This window comes from Danio rerio, chromosome 25 (assembly GCF_052040795.2).
Source record: "Danio rerio strain M-AB ecotype USA chromosome 25, GRCz13ab, whole genome shotgun sequence".
NCBI classification, from domain to species: domain Eukaryota; kingdom Metazoa; phylum Chordata; class Actinopteri; order Cypriniformes; family Danionidae; genus Danio; species Danio rerio.
This window is the reverse complement of record NC_141045.1, coordinates 38,311,076-38,331,445: the sequence shown is the minus strand read 5'-3', so window position 1 is coordinate 38,331,445 and position 20,370 is coordinate 38,311,076. Positions and strand designations below refer to the sequence as shown.

At 38.2% G+C, this 20,370-nt stretch overlaps 3 protein-coding genes across 28 annotated transcripts in view; all 3 read right to left on the bottom strand.

Moving 5' to 3' along the window:
• Positions 1-1,178, bottom strand: part of kif21a (kinesin family member 21A) — an 83,738-nt gene extending 82,560 nt beyond the window's left edge. For all 23 annotated transcript variants that reach the window (XR_015526753.1, XR_015526754.1, XR_015526751.1 and 20 more), the window contains exon 1: positions 1,007-1,178. Coding sequence is in view for 16 of the 23 variants with exons in the window: in XM_087312591.1 (XP_087168717.1) it covers positions 1,007-1,038 (32 nt within the window). In the remaining 7 variants the exon portion in view is untranslated. The remainder of the gene's footprint in view (positions 1-1,006) is intronic.
• ano5a (anoctamin 5a) overlaps positions 1-20,370 on the bottom strand; it is an 805,725-nt gene that overhangs the window by 304,346 nt on the left and 481,009 nt on the right. The gene's annotated exons all lie outside the window — the stretch shown is intronic.
• slc2a13b (solute carrier family 2 member 13b) lies at positions 4,094-20,368 on the bottom strand. Of its 4 annotated transcripts, NM_001159829.2 has the most exons (13): positions 20,294-20,368; positions 18,028-18,471; positions 16,555-16,714; positions 15,027-15,232; positions 14,836-14,944; positions 12,527-12,690; positions 11,797-11,917; positions 9,670-9,795; positions 9,025-9,143; positions 8,677-8,829; positions 6,970-7,124; positions 6,215-6,280; positions 4,094-4,235 (listed from the first exon to the last, which is right to left on the bottom strand). In NM_001159829.2, exons 2-13 carry the CDS (start codon positions 18,443-18,445, stop codon positions 4,227-4,229), a joined length of 1,806 nt encoding a protein of 601 aa, NP_001153301.2. In that variant the 5' UTR covers positions 18,446-18,471; positions 20,294-20,368; the 3' UTR covers positions 4,094-4,226. The 4 variants fall into 4 exon arrangements, 2 of the variants coding, with proteins under 2 accessions (NP_001153301.2, XP_087166993.1); XR_015525788.2 differs by lacking the exon at positions 11,797-11,917 and having other exon boundaries at positions 20,294-20,363; XM_087310867.2 differs by lacking the exon at positions 4,094-4,235 and having other exon boundaries at positions 5,010-6,280; positions 20,294-20,363.

Below are 20,370 nucleotides of genomic sequence, written 5' to 3'. Positions count from 1 at the left end.
CAGTACCTACCAAGTAGTAGGCGGTTTCGGATGCAGTCCAAGGCTGCGTCTGAAACCGCCTACTACTCAGTAGGTACTGCATTTGAATTTAAACGTACTACTCGGCCGTTAGAAAAGTACGCTGTATACAGTATGAAAGTGAAACGTATGAATGGAATTCAGACGTACTACATCCGCCATTTTGACATGGTCACGTGACGTACCTGCGTCATTTGCGTCGCTTTACTCCCATTCATAAATTCGCTCGCAGGGCATCATGGGATAGCGTAGCGTGCATGGGATGCGCACTCCAGAATCTCGCCGGAAGTAGTAAGTCATCCGGGTACTTCTCGCATACTGTTTTTCAAATACTATAAATTCAGACATTCGGCTCACATACTGATTTTAGCGTACTGTATAGTATGGAAGTAGTTAGCGTTTTAGATGCTAAAAGGTTAATGGGTGTGGCCTCCTGCTAGCATCTGTGATGGCTCAGCAGGATTTTGGGCGGTAATTTGATCATATTTAATCCCTAATGCACAGACTTGGCTCCATGTCATCAAGTAAAAGATGGCAGCAGCTAGCTGGGGACTTTTTGGCTTCACTTTTGTACGACAGAAGGAACACCCTGATGGCCAGATTGTCTTTTACAGTCCAGTGATGACGACACCTTATTTTGCCTCTTGTTTCATTTCAATATTTCCACCTAGTCATGCTAGTTAGCCCCGCCCACTAATCAAGCTCATTGGTTAAAAATCCCACAATATGTATGCAGCTACACATGAGCTATCCTGATTGGCTGTCATTTTCTTTAGAGAATAGCACCGACGTGTGATTTGTTGATGGGAACTTTCCATTGTGACACACAGCAGACATCACTATTAACACATATCCATATTAATTCAGCATCATATTCAATGCAAACCATCACTTCTACTAACTGCAGGCTGATATATGTAGAGCACATGTGCAGCAGGTGACAGACAGGCGAGTGTCCATCAGTAACGCGCACTATCTAGTGCCCTACCTGAGCGCCACCCGCACGGTGCTGTCGTCCATGATGTTAACGGAGCGCCGGAGCTGCGGAGCGGGCTTTCTGGAGGTCTGCTGTCCGGCTCAGGGGCGCATCTGCTCGGCCATGTGTCGGTGTTTATTCGCCACTTGTTCTCGCATGTTCACCTCGAGTCCGGGGCTCATCTGATCCACGCACACTCCAGCATGAAGGACCAGCCGCAATGCGTCACCAAACCACGCCTCCTCGCAGACCCCCGAGGGTGACGTCATCGCGCGCATCCAAATCAGTGCATTAGACTTGTGGTTATGAGACATAATGGATATTCCTCATCGTCATATATGTTATTCTGTATTCTGATTTTCTGCAGATGGTGTTGTCTGTTCAGTTTTATGCTTGAGACTAATTATTTTTGGTCAGTTTCATACAAATAAAAGCCCTTTTGTTTTAGTATCATTGACTTTTTATTAATTACATGTATTTTTCTGTTTTCTTAATTTTTTGTTAACTCTAGTTACTTTTATGTGCGTTTTTCCCTGCGTTTAAATGTTTAAAAATATTTTTAGATCAAACCAAATAAAAATCAGCATCTACTAGAACTAAACGCCCTATATAAATAAAGATGAATTGAATTAAATTTTACTAAAATGAAAATATAGAAATTTTATGCTCTTTAATCTTAAATTTAAATAACAAAAATGAATTTAGTTTTCACTAATTTATTTGAACCATTCTTTCAGTTTCAAAAACAACAATTTAATGTTTTCTATATTAAAATAAATCACAAAACATACATTTATAAATATGAAAATAAAAGCATAAACTTATATAAATAACTAGTGTTCATAATTATAGATATATTGTACATATATTTATATAAATTAGTCATTTGCACTAAAATGCAATACAATAAAGCTTATGTTAGAACTGAAACCTATCTGTGCTGTTTAAGAGACTCCCAGCTGTGGAGCACAGTACAGTTACAGTAAAAGCAGTGTTTGATTTCTGTGTGAACGGTGTGTGTTGTGTGTTGAGTTGTGCAGAGCTGCTAATAGAGAAGAGCTCAGGGTCTCCACCACCTCCTGCTAAACTGTAGAGTCCTGTTACACACTCTCACATTACCACAGCAGCACACACACACACACACACACACACACACACACTTCTACAGCACTACAGTACAGTACAGTGAGGTTCAGTACAGAACAGCAGAGTAACATACAGTGCAGAACAGAACAGTATAGTAGAACAAAAGAGGGTAGAGTACAGTGCAGAACTGTGTAGTGTGATACAGCAGAGTATAGTAGGGTACACTAGACTACAGTGCAGGGCAGTAAATTACAGTAGAATACAGTTGGGTAGAGTACCGTCCAGAACAGTACAGTAGTAGGATACAGTGAAGTACAGCATAGTACAGTATAGTAGGAAAGTACTGTAGAACAGTACAGTATAGTAGACTACAATAGAGTACAGTATAGTAGGAAAACACTGCAGAACAGTATAGTAGAGGGAAGCAGAGTACAGTATAGTAAAGTACAGTAGAGGACAATAGACTACAGTATAGTAGTATAGAACTGCAGAACAGTATAGTAGAGTACAGTATAGTAGGAAAATACAGCAGAACAGTATTGTACAGTACAGCAGAGTACAGTAAAGTAGGGTAGAGTACAGTATAGTAGAGTACAGCAGAGTACAGTAAAGTAGGGTAGAGTACAGTATAGTAGAGTACAGCAGAGTACAGTAGAGTAGAGTATAGTAGGGTACAGCCAAGTAGGGTAGAGTACAGGATAGTACAGTACAATGGACTACAGTATAGTAGAAAAGTACTGCAGAACAGTAGAGTACAGTACAGTAAAGTAGGAAAGTACTGTAGAACAGTATAGTAGAGTACAGAAGAGTACAGTATAGTAGGGTACAGTAGAGTACAGTATAGAAGGAAAGTACTGCAGAACAGTGTAGTAGAGTACAGTATAGTAGGGTACAGTAGAGTACAGTATAGTATGGTAGAGAAGTGTAGTAGAGTACAGTATAACAGGGTACAGAAGAGTACAGTATAGTATGATAGAGTAGAGTACAGTATAGTATGGTAGAGAAGTGTAGTAGAGTACAGTATAACAGGGTACAGAAGAGTACAGTATAGTATGATAGAGTAGAGTACAGTATAGTATGATAGAGTAGAGTACAGTATAGTATGATAGAGTAGAGTACAGTATAGTATGATAGAGTAGAGTACAGTATAGTATGGTAGAGAAGTGTAGTAGAGTACAGTATAACAGGGTACAGAAGAGTACAGTATAGTATGATAGAGTAGAGTACAGTATAGTATGGTAGAGTAGTGTAGTAGAGTACAGTATAACAGGGTACAGAAGAGTACAGTATAGTATGATAGAGTAGAGTACAGTATAATAGGAAAGTACTGCAGAACCTTATAGTAGGGTACAGTAGAGTACAGTGTAGTAGGACAGTACAGCAGAACATTATATAGTAGAGTACAGTAAAATACAGTATAGTAATGTACAGTAGAGTAGGAAAGTACTGCGCAGAACAGTAGAGTACAGTACAGTAGTATATAGAGGACAGCACATGTTCACCAGTACAGACACTGAACTCTCACACACACTGACATTAATGTTTTATTTTTTGCAAACCTTGTAAATGTAAAATCCAACAGAAAATAAAACAGCTCAGCTCACTTTGATCTCATGAAGCCGACAATAATCACTGAACATCTGTTTATTCCCTACTGTGGGATACTTACATATTTCATTACATTACATTCATCATATAATATATATATATATATATATATAAGACGTTAGAGGAACATTTTAATGAACATTAAAACTCTAAATTTGAGTAAAACTTCATCAAATAAGCATATAAGAATATGATCATTCACTGTCATTTTTTTAAATACATTTTTTTAAAGGAAAACCAATAAACAGCTTTAACACGGTCTCTTCTATTGTCATGAATTAATCTGAACTATATGCTCATGTGCAAATCGAATCTGATGTAGATGTTCAGACTTCAGGCAGCTCAGGGTTAAAAGTCAGAGGTCAGAGGTCAGACATGAGTGAACAGGTTTCAGCCAGAAAGAGATCAGAGAGTCAGAAACATTTATTGATCTCACAAATCTACAAATCCAGCAAACAAACGTACATGTTTAATCGGTACAGTAAGAGTTCGATCATTTCCAAACAATGAATCTTCCAATCCACGTACAGAGTCAGCATTACTGCAACTGAAACACATCAAAACACACGGTCCATTAACACACTGACTCCAGATCAGTGCGGTTTATTTAATTCTGCAAATTTGCTTTATTTTTAATATTTAAATTTATACATGGTGGCTTTATTTTTTTAATTAAATATAAATTCTGGATTTTTCTTTATATTCTGATTATTTAATTACAGTTTATAGCTTTTCTGGATTAATTGTTTGCATTTTTACTATTATTTTGTAATTCTGAAGTTATTTATATTATTATAGGCCTCAGTTTATGGACTTTTTCACAATTCTGAACTCATATGTTTATGTTTATGCTCTTCACAATAGTTGGACCATATCTTTTATTCATGTTTCTGTGACTGTTTTGGCTCAATATCTCAAATATTATTTCTCAAAACAGTTTTTAGGCTCTCTTGCAGACTGTTTTACATCAGAATTACAACATAAAATCTGTAATTGTGAATATTTGTGAAATAAAAAGCTGGATTTATCTTTATTATCTCAAATATTATTTCTCAAAAGTATGTTTTCATCCTTTCTTGCAAACTACAAGATAAAATTGTGAAATAAAAATTCCCATTTAGCTTTTTTTTTTTTTTTTGCTTAATATCTTAAATATTATTTCTTAAAATAATTTCTTTGGGCTTTTCTGAAAGTTTTGTTTTACATCAGAATTACAAGATAAAATCTGTAATTGAGAAAAATGATCAAATAAAAAGTTGGAGTTCTCTTGAATTTATTTGTGCAACTATTTTTAGCTTAATATCTTAAATATTCTTTCTCAAAACTGTGTTTTTAGGCGTTCTTGAAGTTATATCTTACATCAGAATTACAAGATCAAATCTATAATTGTGACAATTTGTAAAATAAAACACAGGATCTATCTTGAAACAATTTTTGCAAAGTTTTTCAGCCTAATATCTCAAATAGTATGTCTGAAAATTGATGTTTTTAGGCTTTAGGCATCAGAATTACAAGATAAAATCCAAAATGCTGAAATAAGTTGTATTTATTTATTTATTTTTGTAGCTACTTTTGGATTAATATCCTAAATATGATTCCTTAAAATTGTGTTTTTAGGCTTTCTTGCAGACTATTGAACATCAGAATTACAAGATAAAAAATGTAATTGTGAAAATTTGTGAAATAAAATGTTTTATTTACCTTTATTTTATGTTTGCAAATTTATTTATCAGCTTAAAATCTCAATTCTTAAAATTATGTTTAGGCTTCCTTAAGGTTTTATTTCACATCAGAGCTGAAACTTAAAATACATAATTGAAAAAAAAGGAAATAAAATGTTTATCTTAATTTTATTTTTGCTAATTTTTTCAGCTTAATACCTTAAAATTATTTCTCAAAATGATGCTTTTAGGCTTTCTTGAAGATTGTTTCACATCAAAATTGCAACATAAAATCTGTAATCGTGAATATTTGTGAAATAAAAAGGTAGAGTTATCTTTATTTTATTTTTTGCAACATTTTTGGCTCAATATCTCAAATATTATCATCTTAAAATTGTGTTTTTAGGCTTTCTTGCAGACGGTTTTACATCAGAATTACGTACAGAATTCAAAATGTAATAAAAGTTGTAATAATCTTTATTTTTGCAACTTTTTCAGCTTAAAATCTCAAATATTATTTCTCAAAATGATATTTTCAGGCTTTCTTGAAGTTTTATTTTACACCAGAATAGCAAAATCAAATCCGTAATTGTAAAAAGCTGTGAAACAAAAAGTTGTATTTAACTTTAACTTGATGAGAGAAAGCAAAGTGTCTATAGTTCTGTGACCCATTCACTGCATTTTCAAAATGATTTTCTGCTCAACAGGCAGATGTGCCTCCAATCACTCAAATATTTCAATCGACTTCTTCAGTAAATTCAAAATGCAAAGGTAATACAAAAATGTTGTGTTCGATGTTCTTTCTAGAGTGAAATAAAACACTTATTAAAATCAAACTCTTTGTTTTTTTTTGGCTGGTACTCACTGATATGTAGGAAATTCTGCCCTCTGGCTCCGAAGTGGCGTAATGCAACGCTCCAAACTCCAGACGCTAAAACACCAAACACCAGCAGATTCAGACTAAAATCAAGACAATCAATCTAACAAACAACCAAAACCACAAGCCCAGAAACCACTCCAAAGAATACTTAAGCCAAAGATGACAATTCTGTCCTTTTTTATACCAATTTGCGGCTATTTTGAGTCGTTAAAGTGCTTGCATTTAATTAGAATTTACCAGGTAATATTCTAAATGTTGTTGTAACTTTACAGCTCCTATGAGTAACACGGAAATAAAAACCAAGCGAAGATCCTTACAATACTAAAAACATGTCTGGACTGATATGAAGAAGACAGAATTTGACTTTTGGATCAAATATTCATGCTATAACAGAGCTTCAAACTCTATTTGATCATCTCCCATTTGTTTAATAAAGCGCATATGCATGTGGGCCGCACTCCAGAGTGCTTATCAATATAGTGATCTCTCCTCCTGTCAGCGTGAATCCAGTCAGCCCTGCTGTGCCAGGAACACGCTTTAAATAAACAACAGTCATCTGTACATGTGCAAATACAATCAGCGCAGGATCCGTCAGGGAATCTCAGCGTTGCGCTTTTGTTTACGGTGTGTTTAATGTGTCTACAGTACGAGTCTCTGGAATGAGAACCACAGCATCGCTCACACCATCATCACTCCTCCTCATCCTCGTCTTCATCAGAGCGGGAGTTTCCTCCGTTTACCCGCATGTACTGATCTGTGTGGGCTCCGCAGCTGCAGAGTCGCCTGCTGAACAGAGACTCGATCTCCTCCAAGCGCAAACCCTTGGTCTCCGGCAGACACCCCGACACGAACACGAAGCCCAGCAGAGCCAGAGCAGCGTACAGGAAAAACGCTCCTGAAACAACAGCCAGAAAACAGCTTAACAGCTGACTCCACAGAACTCATGTTAATGCTGGACTGAGAAAGTCTGAAAATGAGTGTGTAGCATTAAGTCAAAAACTTTAGCCTCTTGCTAAAACAATAAACATGCTAAGAAACATGTATAAACATGCTAAAGAAGTGTTAAAATAAAGCCCCTTAATAGCAGCATGTTAAAACATGCTAAAGATGTGTTGCCACTTTAGCCCCTTGCTAAAACAGTAAACATGCTAACAACATGTTAAATGCATGCTAAAGATTTGTTGACACTTTAACCCCTTGTTTAAACAGCAAACAAGCTAGCAACTTGTTAAAACATGCTAAAGATGTGTTGACACGCTAGCCCCTTGCTAAAAACAGTAAATATGCTAGCAACATGTTAAAACATGCTGAAGATAAGCTGACACTCTAGCTCCATGCTAAAACAGTAAACATGCTAGCAACATGTTAAAACATGCTAAAGATGTGTTGACACTTTAGCCCCTTGTTTAAACAGTAAACATGCTAGCAATATGTTAAAACATGCTAAAGATGTGTTGACACTCTAGCCCCTTGCTAAAACAGTAAACATGCTAGCAACATGTTAAAACATGCTAAAGATGTGTTGACACTTTAGCTCCTTGTTTAAACAGTAAACATGCTAGCAACATTTAAAAACATGTTAAACATGTATCGAAACTCTAGCCCCCTGCTAAAACAGTAGACATGCTAGCAACATGGTAAAACATGCTAAAGATGTGTTGACACTTTAGCTCCTTGTTTAAACAGTAAACAAGCTAGCAACATGTTAAACCATGCTAAAGATGTGTTGACACTCTAGCCCCTTGCTAAAAAGAGTAAACATGCTAGCAACAAGTTAAAACATGCTAAAGATGTGTTGACACTCTAGCACCTTGCTAAAAACAGTAAAAATGCTAGCAACATGTTAAAACATGCTAAAGATGTGTTGCCACTCTTGCCCAATGCTAAAACACTTAACATGCTAGCTACATACTAATTTATGCACTTTCAGTTTTAACAAGCTGCTAACATGTTTTGACAACTTGCTTGAATGTTTTAACATGCTGCTAGCATAATTTAGCTTTTTTACCAATGTTTAAACATGTTGTTAATAGCAGTTTTGACAATTTGCTAGCATGTTTTTAACATGTTTCTATCATGTTTACCGTTTTAGGTCTATGATTTCAACATGTCTCTTTAGCATGTAATTTGCAAGCATGTTTCAGCAGAGTGTTAGCATGTTTTAGCATATTGCTAGTATTTGTATAGTCTTTGTACCCTTTTAAGAAAGTAACATGTTGCTAGCACTATTTGAAAGGCTGTTAGCGCATTTAAGACTTTTGAATTAACATTAAAACAGTCATTTTGTGAAGACTGCCATATTGAACACACTCCTAACATGTTTCTAACTTGATTAACACACTGTTAGCTTTTAGCACGTTGCTAGCATCTTTATGTAACGACACTCTGCTAGCATCTTTCAGCCAGTTTCCACATCAGCCTCTTGCATGTATACTGTGTTTTTTTACCGTAGTATGTCAGATACTGGGCCACATGGAGGAATGTCAGCGATACGAGGACGTTGCAGATCCAGTTGACCCCAGCGGAGCAGGCGTTTCCAGTGCTGCGAGCCCACAGCGGGTAAATCTCAGAGTTTACCGTCCACGGCATCGGGCCCATTCCTACGCCAACACACAACCTGACGTCAACTAAACATCATTACTGCACATTGAACCTTGCATTACCAAAACAACTGTAGAATCACCACAACAGATTAATTCAAATACTTCACTATAGCATGCTTCAAAAACACTATCGTATCTACTATACGTTGCTATAGTATTTTTTCTTTTGGGTTTGGAGAACTGAACACTCACCTGGAGCAAAGAAGGCCAGATAGAGAATGAGACCCAGCAGAACAACCCAGGAATATGGTGTAGGACAGTAGTTGTAGGCCCAGAAAACACTGGAAGCCTTCTGAGTGCCATTGAAACACCTTAATAAAACAAGAACAAGAACCAAAACCATCTGATGACTAATCCAAAATGTTTATTTAAAATATACTCTGCTTTTTTTGGAAATAGGCTCATTTTAATTACCATATTCTCATTCTGGTGTGATAATCAAGGGACATAGATGTTGTATTATGGCTAAAGCAAGCAAAATAATATTACAAAGTGCCTGGAAACAGTGCTGCAGTGGTACAGCAAGACCCTTGATTATTATGCTATGCTAAAACATGCTAAAAAGTTGTTGAAACCTTAGCCCAATGCTAAAACAGTTAACATGCGAGCTGCATGTTAACACATGCTAAAGATTTGTTGTCACCAAGCCCTTGCTAAAACAGTAAACAAGCTAGCGTAATGTTAAAACATGCTAAGATGTTATGACACTCTAGCCCCTTGCTAAAACAGTAAAGATGCTAGCAACATGAATAAACATGCTAAAGGTATGTTAAAACTTTAACCACTTGCTAAAACAGTAAAGATGCTTTGTGTTTATCACCTGTGTTACTGTATTACCTGCCCAATGCTGCCGTCTCTGTGTTCGCCGGATCTACAGGCACACATGAGGACTGAACCACAGCTGTAGCGTTCAGACCGTAACAGAAACCACAATCTGGATCCAACATGCAGGATTCACAGAACCTTCAGGAACACACAGAAAAAAAGTCCAGTCACTCTTATATCCTAATATATTTTAGAGTGTTTTTATTAATAGCAACTAATTAAATTATGTTTTTGCCACATTGGATTTGTGGCTGGTTCTTGCTATGAATAAACATGACTCTAACAGCACCAGTAGATGGCGATAAGAGCCTGTTTTAATGACTGATTCTTTAAAGCGTTCGTTCAAAACGGTTGATTCATTTCTAAATGTATTGACTGTGTTTATGCATGAATCATTGACTCAAATAATTCACTGTAGAATTATTACTCATTACACACTAAGGGTGTCACGATCCTCCAAATCCTCGATTCGATTACATTGTCGATTCTAAAGGCACGATTCGATTTTCGATTATGAGTAATTAATTAATTAATGACCAATTAATTATTTGTAGCCTACCGTTTAAACTACCTGACCTGCATGGTCTTTGTTTTACCCATAAACAAATCATACAGTAAATGAATAAAGGCAAGATACACACATAATTACCACCTGTCAATCACTTTTTCTGCGGGACTCGTGAACAGGCAGTGATCTGTGTCGTTATAATGGCGTCGGTAAAAAAGACGCACAACCAACAGGAACCAGCCAACAGTATCTGAGGTGTTCGCTAAAATGACTTCGTACAAGTGAGTGAAGGATTGAAGCAGTCCTCTGACTGCCTGGACCTGCTGTCTCGAGCGCATGGCTGTGTGTGTGTGTGCGTCTGTGTGGTCACGTGATGTGCATTTTCAGAGGTAGAGAGGAAGGAGGGCTGCTCAGAAATGCTACACGCCACTGTGGATGTCAAATCGTTGTCGTTCTAAAATGCCATTTAAAAACAAAGACAGTGTAAACAGGGCCTGAGTGTGTACTTTTCGCGAGCGGATTTGCAACAGGGGCGGGCGGAGGATCGCGATGCCGGTGTTGTCTATCAGAAGAACCGTACGTAATACGTACATAGCAGAGCTTGCAAAACTGTGTTTTTTTTTGTCGACAATACGGACGTTGTCAACATAACTCACTGGAAATTCAAAATGCTTACACACCGGCGACTTTATTAGAAGAGGAGAGGGTTTAAGCTCTGTCGACGGGTCTCCTGCTTCTGCAGTTTAACAAGCACTTCAACAAGCCTGTTTTTTTTCCCGCTTTGCAAGCCAAGCTGACGTGACATGGGGGCGTGGCAGCATCGACGATTCTATTTTTTGATTCGATAATCGAAATTGAGCATAAATTTCGATCGATTTCGATAAAAAATCGAAATCGTGACACCCCTAACTCTGACTGGTTTCTTTTTTATCTGTTTTACTTGTATCTGCAATACTTGATTCATTTATTGGCTGATATTGTTCCTAATGTATGTAATCTGACCTTTCCACCAAGTTACCTTTACATGGACACACACACACACACACACACACACACACACACACACACACACACACACACCTAACAGTACCTGACTATATTGTTTTTGTTTTGTTTTTTATTTTTGTTTTGTTATGTTTTTTGTCGATGTTTTTTTTTGTATTTGTATGATCCCAATTTATGTACCTTTTTGCATATTCTAAAAAAAAAAAAAATAGCAAAAAACGTCTGCAGATTCCGTCTGGCCCTGCTCTTTGGTAAAAACAAACAAACAAACAAACAAACAAACAAACAAATAAAAAACAGACAATAGTGTGTCTAAAATGTAACTTACACAATATCAGTTTCTTTTTTGTTGAACGGTGTATAACATTAAGAAAACATTTGCACTTGTGCTGATATTCGGGAAAATCACACTCTTGTTTGAAGTTACTGAACTATATCATAAGTTATAAACATTAAAACACAAACCGATGCATTTAGCACTTCATCACTTGAATTAAAGGCTCCTTCACACTGCATTCCAGTCAATGACTTCAACATTTCGACCATAAACATGCTCGTTTTAGAGGGATAAAGTTGATCATGTCAGCTGGCACATGTTTAACCCACGTTTTTAACACATTTCTCACCCATAGTTTCCGCAGGTGGAGTTGTGGATGGAGGGGTTAGACGGGTGAAAGGTCACAGGTGGAGACGCCTGAGCCGAGAGCAGGAATCCTGCAGCCAAGACCATCAGGCTGACAGCAGTACCTGAATCATTCCCACACACACACACCATCATTCTCACACTACACACTCGAGCTATCAAACATATCAATAATCCGATAAGTGTCAATACAGGAATATTGCTTTTGGTTATTATTGGTCAGAGCGTGTACAATGACTTGATTTATTCGATTTCAAACATGGCGGCATGGTGGTTCAGTGGTTAGCACTGTTGCCTCACAGCAGGAAGGTCGCTGGTTTAAGTCCCGGCTGTGTCAGTTGCCGTTTCTGTGAGGAGTGCTCTGGTTTATCCCCACAGTTCAAACACATGCGCTATAGGGGAACTGAATAAACTAGATTTTCCGTAGTGTGAATGTGAAGGTGTATGGGTGTTTCCCAGTACTGGATTGCTGCTGGAAGGGCATCTGCTGCGTAAAACATATGCTGGAATTGTTGGTGGTGGATTCTGCTGTGGCAATCCCTGATTAACAAGAGACTAAGCAGAAGGAAGATGAATGAATGAATAGTTTTGTGCGCGTGTGTGATTTGGGGGATGTGTGTGGGGGGGGTATCGAATATCGATATTTTTCGAGGTTCCAGGATCGTGACAACCCTACAACACACACATGTCTATGGCGGTGTTTGAATCCTCACCTAGTAGACTAGCCATAGTCAGCCTCCTGCGGCCCACTCTCTCCACCAGCCAAACGCCCACCAGAGTGAACAGAAAGTTGGTGAAGGCTGTGCCGGCGGCCAGCCAGATGGCCATCTGATCATCCTGAACTCCTGACATCTGCAGGATGGTGGCGCTGTAGTACCTGCAGCATTCAGAGAACTAAATGAGAAAACTAAATGTCGCAGGAAGTGCTTTGAAATGTGCAATTTTTAGTCGAGGATTGACAAAATCTCTACCGAAATATAAAGAACGGGCGGGGCTTAATGTAGCTCCTCCCCTTTAAAAAGCAGCCAATAGCGTTTTGTTTGATCAAAGCTCTGTCTGTGAGTGATTGAGCTCAAGCGCATCAAATGAAAAGCCAATGAGAAAAAAAGGGCGGGGCATGTCAGGCACTAAAGAGCATTTGATTGGTCAGAAGATTTGATAAGGAAACTAAAGTATGAAGTGGCGTCATAAAAAATAAATAAAAAAAATGAATGAATCGTCCAATGACTTCCCTAGATAAGCCTTTAAATGTCAATTTAAGCTGAATATTAGTATCTTGCAATATAACTAGTAAAATATGATGCGCTGTCATCATGCCAAAGATAAAACAAGTTAACTATTAAAACTATTATTTAAAAAAATGTGCGCTCTGAGGTAAATGAATAGTATTTGCTTTTGTCCAACCCATCTATTCTCACGAAATCAACCTATTTAAAACAATAGAACTCTTGAATTAATGAAAACCTGCATTACCCATGATGCTGTGCAGAAAAGTCCACCAATCAGAGAATTTCAGTAAGTAAAATTGCGAAAAAATACATCTGTAGCTCCGCCCACTGACATAAAGCACTATAAGTCAAACTAACACACGCACTCGAGTTTTGTGGAACACTGGCAAGTGTAAACGCACATTTGGCCTTACCGTGCATTCACACAGGGCTTCAGCGTCAACGCTTGACCGAGGGCGTGTCTGAAGTTGGGGCTGACGCAATCATCATAGCAGCGCCAGCCAATGAAATTAGTCCACAATCGGTTACTGTCTGAGCTGGTGTATTTGCATGAAGCAATCTGATTGGCTGACGCTTCAGTTGCCGCTTGAAAAGCTGAGAAAGTCCCAACTTCTGCAGCGAGCAACGGTGCCAATGGATCCACAATGCAGTTCGGCAACGCTTGACGTCACTCATTCAAAGTAAATAGGAAACGCTGACGCTGACGCCCCAATTGAATGGGGTGTTGAAGGGGCAGTTCGCCCAAAAAATGAAAATTCGATCATTATTTACTAACCCTATACTTGTTCTAAACCAGTTTGAGCTTGTTTTTTGTTCCCATTGACTTGTGGAAGTCAACGATTACAAGTTTCCAGCATTCTTCAAAATATCTTCTGTGTTCAACACAACCAAAAGAAAACTCAAACTGGTTTGTAATAAGGGAGAGTAAGTGATGACAGAATTTTTGGGTAAACTATACCATTAATTTTGACAGATTGATTGATTGATTGATTGGTTGACAGATTGATTGGTTGATTGATTGATTGACAGATAGATTGGTTGGTTGGTTGGTTGGTTGATTGATTGATTGAATGATTGATTGACAGATTGATTGGTTGGTTGATTGACTGATTGATTGATTGATTTATTGATTGATTGATTGATTGATTGATTGGTTGGTTGATTGATTAAATGATTGGTTGATTGATTGATTGATTGATTGGTTGATTGATTGACAGATAGATTGGTTGGTTGATTGATTGATTGATTGACAGATTGATTGGTTGGTTGATTAATTGATTGATTGATTGAATGGTTGATTGATTGACAGATTGATTGGTTGGTTGATTGATTGATTGATTGGTTGGTTGATTGAAGGGTTGATTGATTGATTGATTGATTTGTTGGTTGGTTGATTGATTGATTGGTTGATTGATTGAATGGTTGATTGATTGAATGGTTTATTGATTGGTTGGTTGATTGATTGATTGATTGGTTGGTTGATTGATTGAAGGGTTGGTTGATTGATTGATTGATTGATTGATTGATTGATTGATTGATTGATTGATTTGTTGATTGATTGATTGATTGATTGATTGATTGATTGATTGATTGATTGATTGATTGATTGATTGATTGATTTCACTTTATTAATCCCAGAGGGAAATGAATTTTTCCAACTGGCACAGTCACACAAAATACAAGTTTAAATACCTGCAAAGTGCAATTCCCTGCTCAGTTCTGGAAGCTATATGTGTGTTATGGGGCTTAATGCAGTGTTGATAATGTGCAGTGTTGTGCTGCTAATGTCCTACATGACGGTGTTGATTCCCGCGAGCTGCTGGAACATCTGAAGTCCACAACCCACGATAAGAGCTCGACGAGCCGGAGGAGAGGCCAGCATACGCCACAAAACCGGACCCCCTGAAAGACCACCAGTCAGATCATCACTGCTGTCCATTAGCAATCCATTCAAAAAGTGATGAATAAATAATTAATTAATGACCTGCGACGTCTCTCTGCTCCTCCTGGATGCTGCAGCGGATGCTCTCGAACTCTTCCTCCACATCCACATCGCCGCGGATCTGACGGAGCACCAGTAGTGCATTCTGGGTAAATCCCTTCTGCAGGAGCCAACGAGGACTTTCAGGGAGGAAGAGGAATCCTAGAAACTGAAGAGCGGCAGGGACCACCGACAAACCCAACATAAACCTGCACACACACACACACACACACACACACAAACACACACACATACACACACACACACACACACGTTCATCAATGCAATCCTGAGCTGTTCAACCTATTTAATAAACTTGTTTAATTAATTGTATTTTATTTAAATGTCATTTAAACAATCAATAAACAATACAATAGGATCCCAATAGTCCAAACACTAATAATAATACTGGTGACATAAGATTTTTGGTTACACAAATTCTGGTCTGTTTTAAATTAACATTGACTATAAATTAAATACTAAATACATATAAATATATATATTTTTTAATAATGTTTTTAGGGGGTTACACCTTTAATTTGGATAGGACAGTAAACGTTACAGACAGGAGAGTATTAGGAACAGAGAGAGGGAAAGGGTTGGCAAAGGACCTAAAGCCAAGAATTGAACTTGGGTCGCTGTGAGCACCATGGTGCTATATGTCAGCACACTTAACCACTAGGCTACTGGCGCCGACAAATACCTATATTTTATCTTAAATATTAATGAATAAAACCAATTGAACCTTTTTTTTCAATTACAGAATTCATTCTGAAAAACTACATTACCCATGATGCTCTGCAGGTAATTCCACCAATCACAATGGCTAAAAAGAGACTTTTAGCTCCACCCACTGTCTTGAAGCACCAATCAAGTCTTAAAATATTTAAATATTTGTATTTTACACACATATATTGCTATAAATCTTTCTTTAGTTAAAGCCAAAATATAGTTTTTATTAATTTTTGATTTGCAGTACTTCATGAGATTGTAGTTTTTCCTCTCTATATACTACATCAGTGCTGTTTATTCATTTATTGTTCCCATAGGTACTATTTAAAACAAATTCTTGACTTTTTTTTGGCCTCAGTCCACACGTTTGACGCACAGTTTATACTATAAACTAAACTAGCTAATAAAAGACGTTTATAACCGTGAAATAACACACATAAATAAATAAAAATAAAACCCTAAATCTAAAATTGAATAAAAAAACACAACAAGATCCCAATAGTGCAAATTTAATTTAATAAAAGCCACTAAACTCATGTTGACATATTAATATTGACTATAACTCAAATACTAAACACATATACTTTATCTGAAAATATATTCATTATAAAAACAAACCCATTGAGCCTTTTGTTCTTCTGAGCTGTTCAGCCTATTTTAAATAACAGAACTCATCCTGAAGAACTACATTACCCATAATGCTGTGCAGAAAATTCCACCAATCAGAGAATTTCAGTGCGTATGCTGTTCGAGTGTAAAAACAATGCCTCTATCACAATAAAATGAATGTTTTTCTGACCTCCAGCCGTCATGAGGCAGGTAACTAAAGGCTCCGTCCACAACACTGGCGATGAACTGTCCACCGGTGATGAAGAGAGTGTTAACGGTGACCAGCTGACCGCGCAGATCTGGAGGAGAAACCTCAGCGATGTAGACGGGCACCGTCATCGACGCGATTCCTGGAATCAGACTTGATATAAGCAGTCTGCAGAAACACTTTGATTGGCATTCTCCCTTAGTATGATGTCATCAGAGGGGGAAAGCCCCGCCCACTAGTGTCCATCTCTCCCTCATTAGCATAGGACGTCAGTCTTGTTTTTGAATCTGCCACTATGCTGACACACAGGCATCTGTAGCTCCGCCTTCTTCTGAAAACACCACAATCTCATTTGCATTTAAAGCGACAGTCAACAAAACACCACAATTAGGATCAAAGCCTAAAAGGGTCCGTTTCAGAGGGTTATAATCATTATCCGTGTGTCATTTTATTTTGTTTCTTGTTCCATTAGTCTGGCTGAGATTTCTTTTTGATGGTGCTGTATATTCCTGTATTGTTTTACCACATACCTTTTCATTATGTATGTGGAATAGCAATCAAAACACGTCAAATGAGCTCAAGTATGAGACAAATTCTGGACCCTTGTCAGTGAGGGGTGGGTCTTCCGCACCACCCCTGGCTACGAGCCTGGGTTACATATCGTAATAGGTCCTCTTTAATGAATATATTGATCATTGTTTGTTCATTATAGTAAATATATTAACTAACATTAACGTGTCCCGTATTATAAAATGTGACTGAAAATTCATCTATGCATGACATTATTAACCAGTTAAACTATGGTGCTATTTTGTGATTTACGCCTGGATTTTGCCTACCCAAATTTAAAAGCTTCCCAAATCCACATGCAGAGGTGTAAAAGCAAAATTGTGGTATTTTAAAGGTGTTATTTTAAAGAAAATCCTTTGAATTTTCATAAAACACTATTGAAAGTGTTTTATACCTCAGCGATGTAGATGGGCACCGTCATCGACGCGATTCCTGGAATCAGACTTGATATAAACAGTCTGCAGAAACACTTTGATTGACATTCTCCCTTAGTCTGATATCATCAGAGCGGGAAAGCCCCGCCCACTAGTGACCATCTCTCCCTCATTAGCATAGAACACTAGTCCTGTTTTGAATCTCCCACTGTGCTGACACACAGGCATCTGTAGCTCCGCCCTCTTTTGAAAAGAACACATTTGCATTTAAAGCGACAGTCACCAAAACACCACAATTAAGATCGAAGCCTGAAAGAGTGAGTTTAAAAGGGTTATAAACATTATTTGTGTGTTATTTTGAGCTTAAACTTCACATACACACTTATTTGACAAACAGGCATAATAGGTCCCCTTTAACTTGAATTGTCCAATATTTCTGCATTCAGTGTATTTTACTTTAAATAAACACAGCCTTGAACAGACTTCCTCGTTGTCTGGATGCAGATCTCACCTAACCCGAGCCCGACCGTGAGCCTCCCACACAGAAGGGCCTCTTTATTGCGTGCGACGCTTAGTATGATTCCTCCAGCACAGAAGATGAAGCTGGCCAGCAGAATGCAGACCCTCCGTCCGAATCGTCCGTTCAGAAACCCTCCGGCCAGAGCGGAAACAGCAGCGGCACCGACAGTAATGGAAACCAGCAGCTCCTGCCACACAGAACTGAGCTTCTTCTCCCTCTTGAGGAGCAGCATGGCTCCGGAAACCACTCCGGTGTCATAGCCGAACAGAAATCCTCCCAGAGCCGAGAAGAAGGCCAGCGTGTAGACGAAACACGGAGGGCCCGGCTGGAGTTCATGGTCACGCTTTGATGCTGTCTTTATTAAAGTGCTCTCGTCTTCAACTCTAGCGTACGCTCTCTGATCCTCCATCCTCCAGAGATCATGCACATTGTGTCCTGAATCACAAAGACAACATCTTGAGATCATCACATGATTGCAGCCATAAACCAGAGCACGCTGGCAGTGTGCACACACCTTAAACTCTTAGTGCATGAATACTGTGTCAATACGTCAGGTCAGGTGCTGTTAAAACTACTTAGTAGGCATTGACTTCCATAGTATAAATTTGGAACAAGCTAAGGGAGAGTAAATACAGACGACAGATTTAATTTCCTTGAGTGAACTGTCCATAAGCATAACTAAATGTCTGTTTTAATTGGCCACGTTTGAGTTATCTTGAGCTAAAGCACCACATGCTGAAACATGTCAACTCTGCTAGTGTTTTAGAAAGTTTAATAGGGTTAACTGAATCAAATGTCATATATTTATGTCATATTTAAGCATTATTTTACATTATTAATAGATTCTGTTTACTGTTATGTTAAATGTATGTTATACATTCACCGGCCACTTTATTAGGTACACCTGTCCAACTGCTTGTTAACACAAATTTCTAATCAGCCAATCACATTGCAGCAACTCAATGCATTTAGATGTGTAGACACGGTCAAGACGATCTGCTGCAGTTCAAATCAAGCATCAGAATGGGGAAGAATTTAAGTGACTTTAAACGTGAAATGGTTGTTGGTGCCAGATGGGCTGGTCTGAGTATTTCAGAAACTGCTGATGTACTGGGTTTTTCACACACAACCATCTCTAGGGTTTACAGAGAATGCTCCGACAAAGAGGAAATATCCAGTGAGCGGCAGTTCTGTGGGTGCAAATGCCTTGTTGATGCCGGAGGTCAGAGGAGAATGGCCAGACTGGTTCCAGCTGATAGAAAGGCAACAGTAACTCAAATAAGCACTCGTTACAACCGAGCTCTGCAGAAGAGCATCTCTGAACACACAACACGGCCAACCTTGAGGCGGATGGGCTACAGCAGCAGAAGAGCACACCGGGTGCCGCTCCTGTCAGCTAAGAACAGGAAACTGAGGCTACAATTCACACAGACTCACCAAAACTGCACAATAGAAGATTGGAGAAACGTTGCCTGCTCTGATGAGTCTCCATTTCTGCTGACACATCCGGATGCTCGGCTCAGAATTTGGCCTCAATGTCACCTCATCTATGCCACGAACGATTAAGGGGGTTCTGAGGGCAAAAGGGGGCCAACCCGGTACTAGTGAGGTGTACCTAATAAAGTGGCCAGTGAGTGAATATAATTTCCAGGGAAACAAAATGAATGGAAAATGCTTAAATACAGCGGACAATCTTGGTATTCTTCTTGCTGTTCATCTTTTGGTGTTTACTTCCAGCAAAATAACCATCAGCATGAAAATGTTTCCATCAGCATGTTAAATATTAGCCAGCAAAGCACTTCTGACAGCAATAAGCAAGCTAGTGGTGTACCTAATAAAGTGGCCGGTCGATGTATAAGTTATTAACTACTTATTTTTCTATTACTATATTTTATTATTTACGAACGACCCGATTCAGTAAGAAATCTGACCTTTTTACTTTAAACTTCAATCATTACACGTTAAAAATAAATAAATTAATCGCAAAATATCTAGTATGTTTATACAAAACTCCATCTAAATAAGGTCGCGAACTACATAATGTTTTAAAATCCCCTCATGTTTTATTTTTTATTCAGACTCTTATATTAGCACACATAAAACAAACATCAACAACTTCCTACATGATATGAGCGCGTACACATCTACTGTACACAGCGATGCTAACATGCTACAAAAAACGAACTAGCCTCATCACATATGAACATAAAATGACATAAAATGCGCAAATATTTGTGCTGTCTCTCAGTAAACTTACCAGCTAATCTCGTTTCAGAGTGTTTGTATTGATCCGTGTGTCTTTGCTTTCACTGTTGCGCTCAAACAGGAAGTTGT

Bases quoted from the DNA above. Each gene is read 5' to 3' on its own strand.
- slc2a13b (XM_087310867.2), bottom strand. From the start codon at position 18,445: ATGGAGGATCAGAGAGCGTACGCTAGAGTTGAAGACGAGAGCACTTTA. The intron at 15,233-16,554 runs GTCAGAAAAACA...GTGTGTGTGCAG, and splicing joins CTGCCTCATGACGGCTGGAG to GTTTATGTTGGGTTTGTCGG. The intron at 6,281-6,969 runs GTAAACGGAGGA...TTGGTGTTTTAG, and splicing joins ACACAGATCAGTACATGCGG to CGTCTGGAGTTTGGAGCGTT.